Source organism: Rousettus aegyptiacus, unplaced genomic scaffold (genome assembly GCF_014176215.1).
Source record: "Rousettus aegyptiacus isolate mRouAeg1 unplaced genomic scaffold, mRouAeg1.p scaffold_m13_p_2, whole genome shotgun sequence".
NCBI classification, from domain to species: domain Eukaryota; kingdom Metazoa; phylum Chordata; class Mammalia; order Chiroptera; family Pteropodidae; genus Rousettus; species Rousettus aegyptiacus.
Genome location: NW_023416295.1, coordinates 157,930,343 through 157,944,298, shown reverse-complemented (window position 1 = coordinate 157,944,298; position 13,956 = coordinate 157,930,343). Strand labels below are relative to the sequence as shown.

The 13,956-nt window shown below is 33.1% G+C and overlaps 1 protein-coding gene across 1 annotated transcript in view; it reads left to right on the top strand.

Annotated features, from left to right (window-relative positions):
- The window catches only part of NTN4 (netrin 4), a 92,886-nt gene extending 81,116 nt beyond the window's left edge, over positions 1-11,770 (top strand). The window contains exons 8-10 of the mRNA XM_036237250.1: positions 2,715-2,783; positions 5,334-5,504; positions 10,349-11,770. Of these exons, the coding sequence (XP_036093143.1) occupies positions 2,715-2,783; positions 5,334-5,504; positions 10,349-10,485 (377 nt within the window). The 3' untranslated portion in view covers positions 10,486-11,770. The remainder of the gene's footprint in view (positions 1-2,714; positions 2,784-5,333; positions 5,505-10,348) is intronic.
- The last annotated feature ends 2,186 nt before the right edge of the window (positions 11,771-13,956 follow it).

Sequence of the window (13,956 nt, the reverse complement as noted above, 5' to 3'; positions counted from 1 at the left end):
GTGCTTGGGAGAGACATACTTTTAATTAGGGTGATCAGGGAAAGTCCTAGGAAAGGTGCCATTTGAGAAGAAAAACCTGAAGGAGGTAAGAGGGTGAGCTATACAGATAACAGAAGGAAGAGAGTTTAGGCAGAAGACATACCAAGTGCAAAAGCCCTGAGTTGGGAGTAGGCCTGACTTATTCAGGAAACAGCGGGAGGCCAGTGTGCTAGAGCAGATTAAGAAACCACAATTTTAATATATCTTCATAAAGAACTTATGGACCCTTCAAGAATCGAGAACCCAAATTTGAGAAACACTGATATATATGTAATTCCATATCAGGGTTTTTTCACTTAACCATAATCTTATTGTCATTTTCCTAATGGTTTAATTTTAATTCACAATAGAAAAGAAGGTGAGAAATATAAGGTAGTATGACATTGTCATAATTATCGTTTCTGTATTTAAAAAAGGAAAAATCTTTCCCATTATTTTTTTGCCTTAATCGTCTATAGTTATTAATTCTATGATATTAATAACCATTTTTGAAAGTTTCCTTCTATTTCTATAACAATGATTTTCATAATTCTTCAATCTTGTCTGCTAAACTAATCTGTAAAAGTCAAGTTTTAGGACATTCATTAAGCCAGTTATCATGTTACTAGTTATCACGTTATCATGTTACTAGGGAGCTAGCAGCACACTAATTAAGCACATAACGTGCTGGCATCAGAATGACTCCAGACTCTCACGTCCACAACAGCTGTTAGGTCTATCATGTCCCCGGAGAGCCTCTGAAATTAATCTGGATGAACTCCAGATTGAGGAAGATATTGTTCAGTTTCCGGCTACATAGTATTATTCCCACTGGGTATAGATTAGTACTCCTGGACACCTTTTTTCAACTAAAAAGTGATAATCAGTTTCCTAAGCATTGTGATTCATTCTCAAATGCTTGTGCCTATCTACCTATTTACCTACCATAAGTTTCCATAAGTAGGTATGTACTGCCCCATACCAACAAGATACTCTTAATTCGTACCACTTGTTGTGAGGCAGAGAAACATCAAATGCAAAATTTACTTTCTGTACAACAAAACTGGCTCTAACTAATATCAAAAAACTGTAAACAATGTGCTCTCTTGAAAGCGCGTGCTCTCGTGCTCTCTCTCTCTAAATACTTTAATACCTAGTATATCTAAACAGATTTTACTCCCCTTTCAGGTTTCTTTTAAGAAAACACATCTTAGCTGAAGCCTATCAACAAAAAGTCATGCGAAAGCAAATTTTAATATCTGATTTCTTAACATATGAAAAAGGGGTATTGGAAGGCAGCCAAAGAAGGATCTTCAAATAACAGACCTATGTATGTTCTTGTAGGTTGAAGGGCTAAAGAGAAGAACATTACACTGAGGAATAATGTATGCCATTTGGAATTCCACTAGGTTTCATAGCATGGTAGTTAACCATACTCTCCTGCTTTGGTGAAGATATCAAAGGTCATGTGCTAGCCACTTAAGTTACTACAATTTCTGAACAAGTAATCTTCCCTGCTATGTTTAGACTATAAGCAACATTACTTAATAAATCACAACAGTTCATTTTAAGCACCTTTGATTTCTCCTTCTCACTATTTATTTAATTCTACTGTGATTTCTCTTTCTCACTATTTAATTCCACTTGCAAATCTCATTCTCTGATCTCTAGACAAGCTTCAGTTAGAGCCAATATGTCACTGTTTTCCACATTGCTATGTCTACCTATCCAGTCTCACTAGAATCATACTCTCATTTCCACCTAGATGTTCTGTTAGCATCTCTAATTTATTATATTCTCCTCGTACTAGACCTCTGTTCTGTTTTGCCTTACCAGACCCATTTCCTCTTCTTTCCTGCTATTTCTATGGTAACTCAATCCAATTTTTCTTTGAGGAACCATTCTTCCCCCATTTAATACGGTCTTGGAGAGACCAGTAAAATGTTCTCTCCCTGGAATTTAAATCTTGAGCCAAAAGTGTCAAAGTCTGAAAATGATTAGAATTCATGATTCCAATGGTGAAGGCATAAAAGAGACTACCCAACACTTCCTAGATATCTGGCACTCTCCCGATCCTTGTCCTTTCAGAGTTCCAGTTCCTCGGCTTTTTCTCCTTTCTGTGAGCTCCTCCATATCCTTTCAATGATCAAGTTAGGCAATTGATTGCTACCAAAAAAAAAAAAAAAAAAAAAAACCTTAAATTTTATACCCCTGAATACTCTCTTTCTCCTAACTTCTCTATTTCTGTTAGTGACACTACAATTCTCTCTGTCACCTTGGCCGAAAACTTCAAGTTCATTTTCATGTTTCCGTTTCCCTTGACCTCATCCAATCCATTGACAAGATTTGTAGACCCTAACTTTTCCATAAGTAATCCATTCTGTTATTCCTTTCCATTAGCATAGACTATTAATATTGGACTATATTGATCACAACACCAATTACAAGAATTAAAATATATCACTGTTTCTACATTTCTGTATTTCTGTTAGGTCAATAGTTTATTGGATATTAACTAATTCAATTCTGAGAATGACTATTTCTTTTGAATGACTTTTAATGTTTTCTTAGTATTTACAGATTATGTTATATGAATCACTCAAGCCTTAAAGTGTTATGCTACCTGGATTAACTTGCTGGTTTCTTTTGTTGTTGTTTCTAAATAACGAACACCATTTTTCATTTAATTTGTATAGGGAAATGTGAATGTAAGGAACAAGTGTTAGGAAACTCCAAGGCCTTCTGTGGAATGAAATATTCATACGGTAAGTTTGAAGTCCTTGAGTGCTTCGAAGAATTTATTCAAACTAAGTACAAAGAGTTTTCTAGGAAATGGGAGGCCTGGTGTATGACATTCTCAATAAATCAAAGCATTAGTCTTATATAATAACACTAAACACAGTATCCTGGTGCTGGCCTAGATTTTTCTAGTGGAGATGGTATTGGATGTCCTGGTGAGGACAGGAGGCTTATAGAGAGCAAAGGCAAGGTTATCCTACTATAAGGAAAAGAAACAGAGAACAAAAAGGGGGGGGGGACGACACATAATCCTTTCTTATGGATGGTTCTTGCCTTAGTAATCTAAAAGAGAAGTCTCTAGCCACTTGAATAATTCCTGTGGCAGTTTATCAGATAATACTAAGCAGAAATTAGTTAAAAGCAGTATTTCATGGAGATTAAGAGCACGGGTTTTGGGCTCAGACCTGTATGGGTTTGATTTCTGATTTATTGGTGGGTAACTTAATCAGACTATCTCATCTATAAAATAGCAATGATGTCACCTTCTCCATGAAATGAGATTTTTGAAAAGCACATAGCACATTACCTTGCACATACTAAATGCTCAGTAAGTGGTTGGGAGGAGGAAGAGGATATGTATTTGTGAGGTACAGAGATGGACTGTCTGCCTGAGTTTCTTCCCTGCCCTCTCTGTATACTCTATACTCTTCTATCTTTCAAATACCAGGAAAATTAGCATATAGACAAAAAAAGTCACTTCCTTAAATACTGTTACTATCTTCAAATTCTAAATGGCTTTATGTTTGCTATTAAATATATTAAAGATACTCTATCTTACCAACATAATCTTGACTTGTGTCTAGGCTTTTTATTGTTACATAATTTATAAGGCCTGAAATATGCATTACAATGAAGAGAAAATTTTAAGTCATGATTTCTGAAACCAAGTGTTTAGGTTCTTGATAACATTGTATTTAATCCCATAAGAGATAAAAAGGTAAATGTTAAAAACCTCATAAATTTTATCTAACATTACATGGGTATTCCCCCTCCTTTAACCTGCCAACTTGACTAAATAATAGATTAAAACTTTTAAACATATAGTGCCTCATAAAGAAAAGTCAGTTTAGAGGGAATGTTATTTACTATTGAAAGAAAAAAAAAAAAAAAGATCATTTAGTTCAAAGTCAGTCAGTTCAGTGGAAATATGAACTGGTTTTCATTATCACAGTTCAATAGTTCTCTGACTGAATTTGCAACCATATTGGCATCTTTTAATGCAACTGTATTATTTTCTGCTTAACAGAATTTGAATACTCTTAATGATGTAATGAAATACCTTGGTCTTACTAGTGCAATATACCTACAGACTTGGGAAAAAACGTTTCTATTCCCTTGACCCCCAACCCTGTTCTCTGCCTTAATGGGGGGGGGACACTTGATTTATTTGCTTATCCCTTTACCAAATATTTGAGCTATCATAGTGAATATACACAAGCCTTGCTCTCTTTGAGCTTACAGTCTAGTGAAAAAAATTACATTTATTGAGCATTGGCCAAGTGTGAGGCATTATGCTATGTACCTTCACGCAATTATCTCATCAGGATTCTTGTCCAAACTCTACCTCTAACCAACTAGTCATGCAAACTTGAGCAGTTCACTTAATTTCTTAAAACTTTGCTCTTCAAACATAAAACAAAACTGGATGAGCTCTTAAGACCCCTTAGCAGTCTAAAATTTGGTGACTCTATAAAGACAGCTGTTTGACAGCTGTATTCTCAGGATATGGGACCAGCCAGGATAGGGTTCTCTCATTACACACAATCTTCCATCAAGATATATATGAGCCAGTAAGAACTCTCCTAATAATACCGAATGTTACACACGATGTTCCTTAGGTCTATCTCCTTCCTCACCCCAATTTACTCCATTGCTTAATCCTCCTCCAACATCTATTTCATAAATGTTAGAGTATAACAGAATCATTAGTTATATAGAACATTGGAGCTCTGCCATCATGTAGAAGGACAGCCTCCCTAACCCCAGTCGGCTTTCATTTTATACCTGGAGAAGAAAATTAAGTAATCAATAACATTACATAATCTCTTTAGAATATTTAAAATATATCCAGGCAGCAGCATTTACACTTTGTCTTAACATTTTACACAGCCATCCAGCAGAATATAATATAGTTAGAATCTAAATTTAAAATAAAAAAAAAAAAAAAAACAGGATAACAATTCTACTTCCTATGTATCTTCTTTCTATTTAGATTTGATAGCTGAATGTATTTAAGATTACATTTGCAGTTAGCAAATAGCTGATATTCTCTTAGCATAGTGATACAGGGATGAGTAGCAGTTGAAAATGTCTAAGAAGAAAGAATATAGTTCATATAAATGAGATGAAGCCAATGCAAAATCAATGAGCTCAAAGATTTTTAAAGTAAATTTCCATATTCTCATCACTATTAATTCACTTTTCCATTATACTCTGAAATGCAAATTTAAATTGTTCAAACCTCAAAAGATAATATGAAATTCTATGCATTGACTTTTGGAATTGTGTTGTTACAGTGCTAAAAATAAAGATTTTATCAGCTCATGATAAAGGATCTCATGCTGAGGTCAATGTGAAGATAAAAAAAGTCTTAAAATCTACCAAACTGAAAATTTTACGAGGAAAGCGAACTTTATATCCAGAATCATGGACCAACAGAGGCTGCACTTGTCCTATCCTCAATCCCGGTGAGCATTAGACTCTTCTAGCTTAATAACTACCTTGTTTCTGCTGATTTGCTGTTTGTCTTACATTCTCTGAACCACAAACTAAACAAACTCAGCAAGAGCTTCTCTCCTTGTCACATCTGAATTCCGGGGGAGACCCAAACGGAATTCTTTGAAATGATATCAAAAAATGAATTCCTCCCAGGTGCTCTATTAAAAGTATAATATTTTAAAACACAGCAATATAATATTTTCTGTCCTAAAAGAGAAGTCTTAGATTGGTTCCAGGTGTCAGTAGCATAGAAAGCACTTTCATGAATTTATCTGCCACTAACACTTTATCTGAAAGCTAGGTCCTATTACAGTGCCCTGGGTAGAACTTGCTCCCAGAGGAAGTTCAAATGCAAAATTCCACCTGCGCAAATAATATTAAATTCATTTTTACTATTGCATGAGAAGCATCTGTTTCTCCTGGAAAGAAAACAACTCTCAAGTTCTCATCACGTTGTTTTTCATTAAATGACCATTCTGGTTTCAAACTAGAAACAGGAGAAATAAACAAACAAGCAAACAAACAAAACTCTGTAGAATCTTAGAGAACTTGGATTGGAACCAAATTTGCACTTTAAAATGTTATAGCAGAGGTAGATACAAGCAAATAAACATGGGATTTGTACCTTTACACTCTACAAGTACATTTTTCATACTGTATCATAAACTGCTTATTTCTCTGTCTTCCTCATTAACTTTAAGGACGGGATTTAGATTTTTGCTTATGGTGTCCCCAGTGCTTACTATTAGTACCTAAATAATAGTAACATGGTTCCCAGATAGTAAGTTCTAGCAAAATAAATTATTATTTTTTTAAATCCTCTGTATAGTTGCCATCTGTGTCTTAAAGGCACTGTTGAAAACAGGTGCATAATTTCTCTTCTGGATATAATTCCTTCCAAATACAAGTCCAGGAAACCATAATTATATGAATAAGTCATTTGTGATCTTTGATAAATAAGTTTGGGAGAAACAAATGGATAAATGAGAGAAAAAGGGAAAAACTATTAATAAAATGTTCCCCCCAACCTAAACCATCTAAACAATAATATACTACTCTTGACTTTATTTCTGTTAATTTCTCCCACACTTTTATACCCCTTCAGTATTTTTTAAATTAATTTAAATGTTAATAAAAGAAAAAAATACATTTAAAATAAATAGATATAGTTTCAAAGAATAAATGAAGTGATCAGATTCCTAGATTTCGAATACAGGAAACAAAGAGTCATTAATCTGCGTTCTAGCTCCCCACGATCTGTGCACCGGGGCTCTTCCCATAAGCACTTTCTACTATCTTGGCAAAAGAAAAAAAAAATCCGCCCAGTTCTTTAGCAAGACATTAAAAACAAAAGCTTTGACCATCTGAGCCACCCTCCAGGAAGTGAACTATACTTCCTAATCAGGTTCCTGCCAAACAGTCAAAGAATCAACTGAGTTCATCACAATTGAAAACATAAGTGCAATTATTCAAAGAATTCTTGAAAACATGTTTACTTGCTTTGAAGCAAAAACTGGAACCTGCCAAATCAAAATCAAACGCTGTTTCATTTCACTTTGTTTTTCCATTTTTATAAGTTCAATAGCTAAGGCCAAATAAAGCTGATAAGAAAATTCTGAAACCTTACATGCCAGTTTGTTTCCTTTGCTACTTTTCAAAAGTAGCAATCTAATTGGGCATCCCTGCAAATTCATTCATTCCTACATTCATACATACTTTTACTCACTCATTAATCATATATTTTAGAATGTCAAGACTAGCACTGAAGTATTAATTTTTTATGGGTACAAAATAAACTTTGTGCCCTCAAACATGTACCAAAGTAGATGTCAAAAGCATAGAGATAGGAAAATCACATGTAACTGCTAATAAGCACTGCAACAGAAAACATTGCTTTCTGTGCTAATTTTTGACATAGGCTGCTCCATACTTTATGAATTTATTTAGTATTATTTTTAATTTATATTTATATTTTAAATTAATGGCAAATTCCTATAGTGTTTGTTCTATTTATAGTTTCAAAGTAAATTCATTTAAAATACTAGATATAACATTGAAGTTTCCTAAAAATTATTGTATTTTTAATGAAGATTTTATTATTTTAGAGACGATACAAACAATATTAAGAACATTATTTTGTAACGAGTCTATTAATTAAATATTGGGACTCTTTTTCATGCAGAAGCTAGTCATTCTTTAAAGGATTTAAATACATTATAATCTATCTTACATTTGTGCTCTCCAGTGTTTAAACCTCTCTATGTCATTATTTTCCTTTTATTTCTCCTCTTTTGGAAAACATTTATTATCTTTAAATTTAAGATCAATTTATTTTCATAATCTTTTAAATAACCCTTTTATTATTATAGAAGCAATGTATGTATATTATAGAGATTTAGAAAAAATTTTAAATTTCACATTTCCATCCCCCAGATGTTAACATGTTAGTGCAAATCCTTCCAGATCTTTCTCTGTGCAGATACATATTGTATTTTTCAACCAAAACAAAATCATAGTATATGGTCCATTTTATAGCCTGATTTATGCAGTTAATGATCTTTACCTTCAATTTTAGTTTATTGTCATATAATCTGATACTCAGACCATAATCCAATTTCCCAACTGATTTCAAAATGTTCATTAGAGCTGGTTTATCCTTGCCAATATTCAGTCCAGGATCACACATTGTATCTGGTTTTTAATTCCCTCAAGTCTTATTCAAGCATAGTTCTCTTTTTATTGTTGTTGAAAAAACCAGACCATCTGTCCTATAGATTATCCTACCCTTCCTTCTGTATTTGTCTGCTAGGTTCCTTGTGGTGTCCTATATTTCCTGTAATCTCTAAAGAAAAGCTTGCTAAGTTCGAGATAAACATTTTGACTAGCATTCATTACATTTATGTTATATACTTCGTGTTGTATACTTCATGTTAAATCACATCAGAAGATTTATAGTACCTGGATAACCCACTTTCAGTGTTGCTAAACTTGACCTTTGGGTTAGTTACAGTAATAATGATGTGGTCTCTCCATTGGGTAGTTTTGTTTTCCCTTTTGAGACTAGAAAATAATGAGTGTGGTGTTACTTTAGTCACTATACAAACATTAGGTTTTCTATTAACCCATTCACTTAACGATTTTATCACCAATTGATAATCTCTTCCTGAACCAATAATTAGTTTGAGAAATGATATTTTTCTAATTCTGATTCCCTTCATTTATTAGTTGACATTCTTCTCTCCTAAACTGGACTATTATGTTACCATGCAATACAGTTCTATTGTAAAGGCAAGATAAACGCTAAATTCTTTCCCTTTAATTTCTAATTTTCAAAGTAAAAACTGGTTTTAAAAACCTGCCTCAAAAATGACAAATTAATTTTTCTCTTAATTTTTCTCTTTTGAGTATCATTTTGGAATTATAGATTTTTGTTGATTTGGTATGTTTCAATATACACCATTATATTTCTTGGTGCTCAAATTATTCCAACTTCAATAAGTTATAACTCCTTCTTGCTAGCTCTTATATCCTTTTAAAATCATCCCCTTTTAAAATCATCCCCTTTTAAAATCATCCCCATTAATCTTTGAAAGCTTCCCTGCATTTTAGCACAATAAGATGTCTCATGCTTACCTTGTATCTTTCTGCCCTGAACCTGGAATAAGCCATTCTTCAAGAAGCCTTGTTTTATTTTTTGTTTTGTTTTGTTTTTAGTGAGACCTGTTATTAGAGACCACAGTATGTCTCTTATGGAAGTTTATTACAAGTGGGATGATATTTTTTCTAGGTCATTTCAGTGAATAAATAAGAATGTGTGTGTGTGTGTGTGTGTGTGTGTGTATGTACAAACATCAGGTTTTCTATTATTTATATTTAAGCTGTGAGTATAAGTTGATATTTTTCAATGGAATTTTAACACCTAGTGTTTTCCTTTGAATTTTAAAGTATATGTCTCTTTATCTTATATTGGAAATTTTTACTTTATAAACATAATTACTTATTTGCTCTATGCTATAATATTTAAAAAATTGTTTCAAAACACCAGTATTGATATTATATAAACAGCTACTGAGGGACATTATTATATTTCTTTTTATTACTATATAGATAATGAGAATGTCTTCTCATTTTGTGCATGTGTTTGTGAGCTAGAATATTTTATTTGAAGCCTAAGAAGAATTTTGAATTTCAAAGTCAGCTCTAGGTTTGGTCAATTCTCACCATTTTTTTAAATGCACGACAAACATCCTAAAACTCATCGACTTTATATTGGAAATATATGTTATGTGTTATGTATAATACACAGCTGTCTTCCATTATGTTTTCTTAAATGGTTCTTAAACTTTTATGAAATTCTTCTTAATATGCACTACCATACATAGTGAGTCCCCAAGAAATACTGATTTACAGTAGCATGTTAAGTACTCATGCAATTCTCACTTTTTTATCCCAGAGTGGTACAGAATAGAGTAAAAGTTCTAAAATCAGACAGACCTGATCTACCTCAAAGTGCTGCTACTACATACTGAGAGATACTGAACAAGTTCTCAATCTTGCCAAGCCTTAGTTTCCTTATTTGTAAAACAAGAAGTAAAATAATACCTACTTCATAAGGTTATTTTCAAGATTAAAGAGATAATACATATAAAACACTTAGTAAATGCTTATTAAATGTCAGCCATTATTATTTATTACTCCCTGTTTCAACTATGAATATATAAAACCATGAACCATGCATATATAAAACTGCTGAAGTCATATCTCCGCCGTTCAGTAAATCATGATACTATATAGCCCTTTTGTTCTCTTTTAGGTTTGGAGTACCTTGTAGCAGGACATGAGGATGTAAGAACAGGCAAATTAGTTGTGAATATGAAAAGTTTTGTACAGCACTGGAAACCATCTCTTGGAAGAAAAGTCATGGATATTTTAAAAAGAGAGTGCAAGTAGCAGTAAAGGTGTATAGCACACAATGGCACTTCTCTACGTATAAACCACAAACTTAATGGAAAGGAGACCTCGAAAATGAAACTGGAATTTTTTAAAGTGCCAAAATGTATAGAAATGTTCCAATGCATGGGCCTTGTCTAACTGATCTCTTTCGGGCCCATGTTTAAATACAGTTTATTTCATAAAGAGGAATAAAAAATCCTATGCTGATACGTGTTTTCTATGGAAGTGATTCTGCAATTCATAACTATTAAGAATATTTTAATAGAATGATATTAAGGGCAATACATAAAACAAGGACTTCTTCAGCTTCAGATATGTTACTTACATTTGTGCTACTTAAAGTAATTAAGATTTTAAGGACTTCCCAACCCTACTATCAGAAAAGGTGTTTCTTAAAAAGAGCCTTCTCTCGCGTGATGTGTGTGAACTTCAGTCTGTGGGGTGTTAAATGGAACCCCTCCACATGTATATAGTATTTCTTTGTATAAAGCACTTTACTACCTACTACATGTGTTGTGAAAGTTTGGAGACTGCTGTTGACAGAAAGGTGTGTAAAAAAACCTACTGAAACAAGCACTGCCACTATATGTGGACAAAAGTGACCATAAAAAGGAAGTTTATAAAGGAAGTAATATTTAACTCTGAATACTTGGAGAAACTATGTGAAGATACAGCCTTAAAGGAGAATATGTTTGCATGAAGTCTCAGCTTCAGGCTAGAGCTTAGAGTCTACATGTACCAGTCATGATGAAACTTTTAAAAAAGTAAATAAATAAATAAATAAATAAATAAATAAATAAAGACTTTAAAATAAGAGAAAAAATAATAATTGTAGAAACATGCTTCGGTAAAGAGAAAATGAACTTTAAATTTTAAAAAACTCACTTATTTGCAATGCACTTGTATACACTTCAAAAATTATTGTAGACACAGAATTTGTTTTATTTTTGTGTTTAGTATTTAAACCTGAATATTGATACAGTTTCTTCCCTTTCTTTATTAACATTATATGGTCATTTATATTTACTCATTTTTTGGACACAATGTATGTGATAGTTCAGCAAATTACAGTTTTTCATTATTATTCAACTTCTGTACCCATGCATAATCACTCTACATACATTTTTTTTGTACTTGAATATACAAAACATGAACCACAGTGCCATAAGATTAACTTCACATACAGAACATATTTTTTTCCTGAGGTCCTGTGGACTTGCAAAAATATATATATATTGCTTTGTTAATTTTTTATATGTAATAAAGAAATATTATCTCCTAATTTTTGTGTCATTTCCTGATCAACTCTTTCAATGATGCTAAATGTTACCTTCTCTTATAAGGGCACTCAAATCTAATTTCTTAAATTAAAATCAGGCAAGGACCTAATGTTTCTACACTGTTACTCTCAGTGTTGATGGAGTAGATGCTAATTCAGATGAGTTTAGCCTCTGTAGCCTTTAGACAAACCTTTTTCATACATGAATTGCATTGTTTCATCACATTTACTTTTTAACTAGTTTTAAAAGTAATAAAAGTTCATTGTTGAAAATACAGAAAACCATAATGGAAAAAAACATCTACATTCCAACCATGCAATGGTAACAGCGGTTAGCATTTTAGTGTCTATGTTGCTAGACCATTTTCTATGCATATATACACCTTTTATAGCATTGGAATTATGCTGTACATTTTCTTACAAAATCTATATTTATCACCTGTAGTATGTCTGTCAGCTTATTACCTATTTCTATCTTTTCCTAGTAGGTGGAACACTAATACAGTATCATTTACAAGCAACTTATAAAACATGTTGGTAAGTAAATCATACCAAAAAAAATATTTTTAAAACATTAAATATAGGATTTTCTTAAGTTTCAGAATTGCCAAGTTGCTTTCTTTTCCAATTTATTTAAAATAACTATTGCCATTAGAAATATAAGTAATGCCTATTTTTAAAAAGAGTAGAAAGATATCCATAATATATAATTAAGTGAAAAAAAATTGCAGAATAATACATATAGCATTAGCCCCCACTCCAAAAACACATTATGCTATATGTGTTATAAAACACATTTGCCCTTGTAGGGGAAAGAGGAGGGCGATTTCCCCTTTTTATTTTGCATATATCTGTATTGCTTGACTTTCTTTTGTCATGTACTACATTTATTTCTTTTTTTAAGAAAATTAAAATGCAATCAATTGTTTTAAAAGTATGTTCAAGAAAAAAAATCATAACTAAAAGTTTAATTTTGTCTATAATACTAAACCAAGTTGTTGAGCCTCAATATGTCTTCCCAGCCCTACTAGACTGAAATCTTCTTTCAGGTACCTTTTCTGGCAACATTCCAAAAAACAGGTTACTTGCATAATCATTTCTTAAGGTCTTGAATCTCCAATCATTTGCAGCCCTTCCACTGTAGTTTTAATTTTTTATGGGTATCATTTGGCTTCCAGAGTGAAAAAAAGGAAAGAAAAAAGAAAACGCCTGTGTTCCCCATTTGTAAAAGTAAACAACGAACTGGAGTGCAAGCTAGCTGGCCCATGACCCTATTCCCATTCCATCATTCCATCATTCTGCCACACTTCTCTATACACTTTCTCCTCCTTGGCATCTTTCAAAATAACTATGTTTGTACCAAGGCAACAGAGTCAAATAAAACTTCCATCTATGGCTTCATATGAACCTGAACACTTCCTTCAAGAACTACTGGGAAAGTCCCTGGCCCCAGAGCTTTACTCCCTATACTGTGGGGCTTTATTAGGCAGTAGATTAGTTACATAATCTCCACATACCTCTCTGTATAATTTGCCTGAGGTCAACTTGGTCTATGCCCTTTCGTTACATCACTTTCCCCGTAGAGAAATGTTACTAATATTTAGTATTTGATGCAATGGAAATTCTCAATAATAGGATAATCTTTTAATAGTGTCTGCTAAATGAGGTCAAATCTGTGGGGATGTGACCACAAGTCCAGAAAGCAGTGTCCATCTGGCTATATTAAACAGAGAGCCAGGCCTGTTATGGGTAAACATAGTTCTTTGGGATACTTTGGATTCCTGCAAAACAAATCCTTTTCTGAATGATCAGAGACTTATCAACTCTAAAGGGTGGGAAAAAGAACCTTGAAAATTCCTTGTGCTGGCCTTCCCTTTGCCACTCACTCCCCTGGAATGCCTGAGAACAAGCCGCAAGAGCAGCAAGAGCACCGCCTGGGCTGCTGAGGAGTTTTCCAGAGGCCCCCTGGACTGAATTGCTTTTGAGTTCATTGTTGCAATGATAAGCAGTCTTCTAACCTCACTTTATCAAAGAGCCAGAGTTACTCAAGACTTATTTCCCATAGATTGGAAAGAAAATATTTATGAACAACCTCAATTTTGCAAGGGAGATTGCTATGATAAAAATGGAATAGAAGCAAGGGGGTGTGTCTTGCATGATGGATGATTTTTAAAGTCTCTCAGAATGAT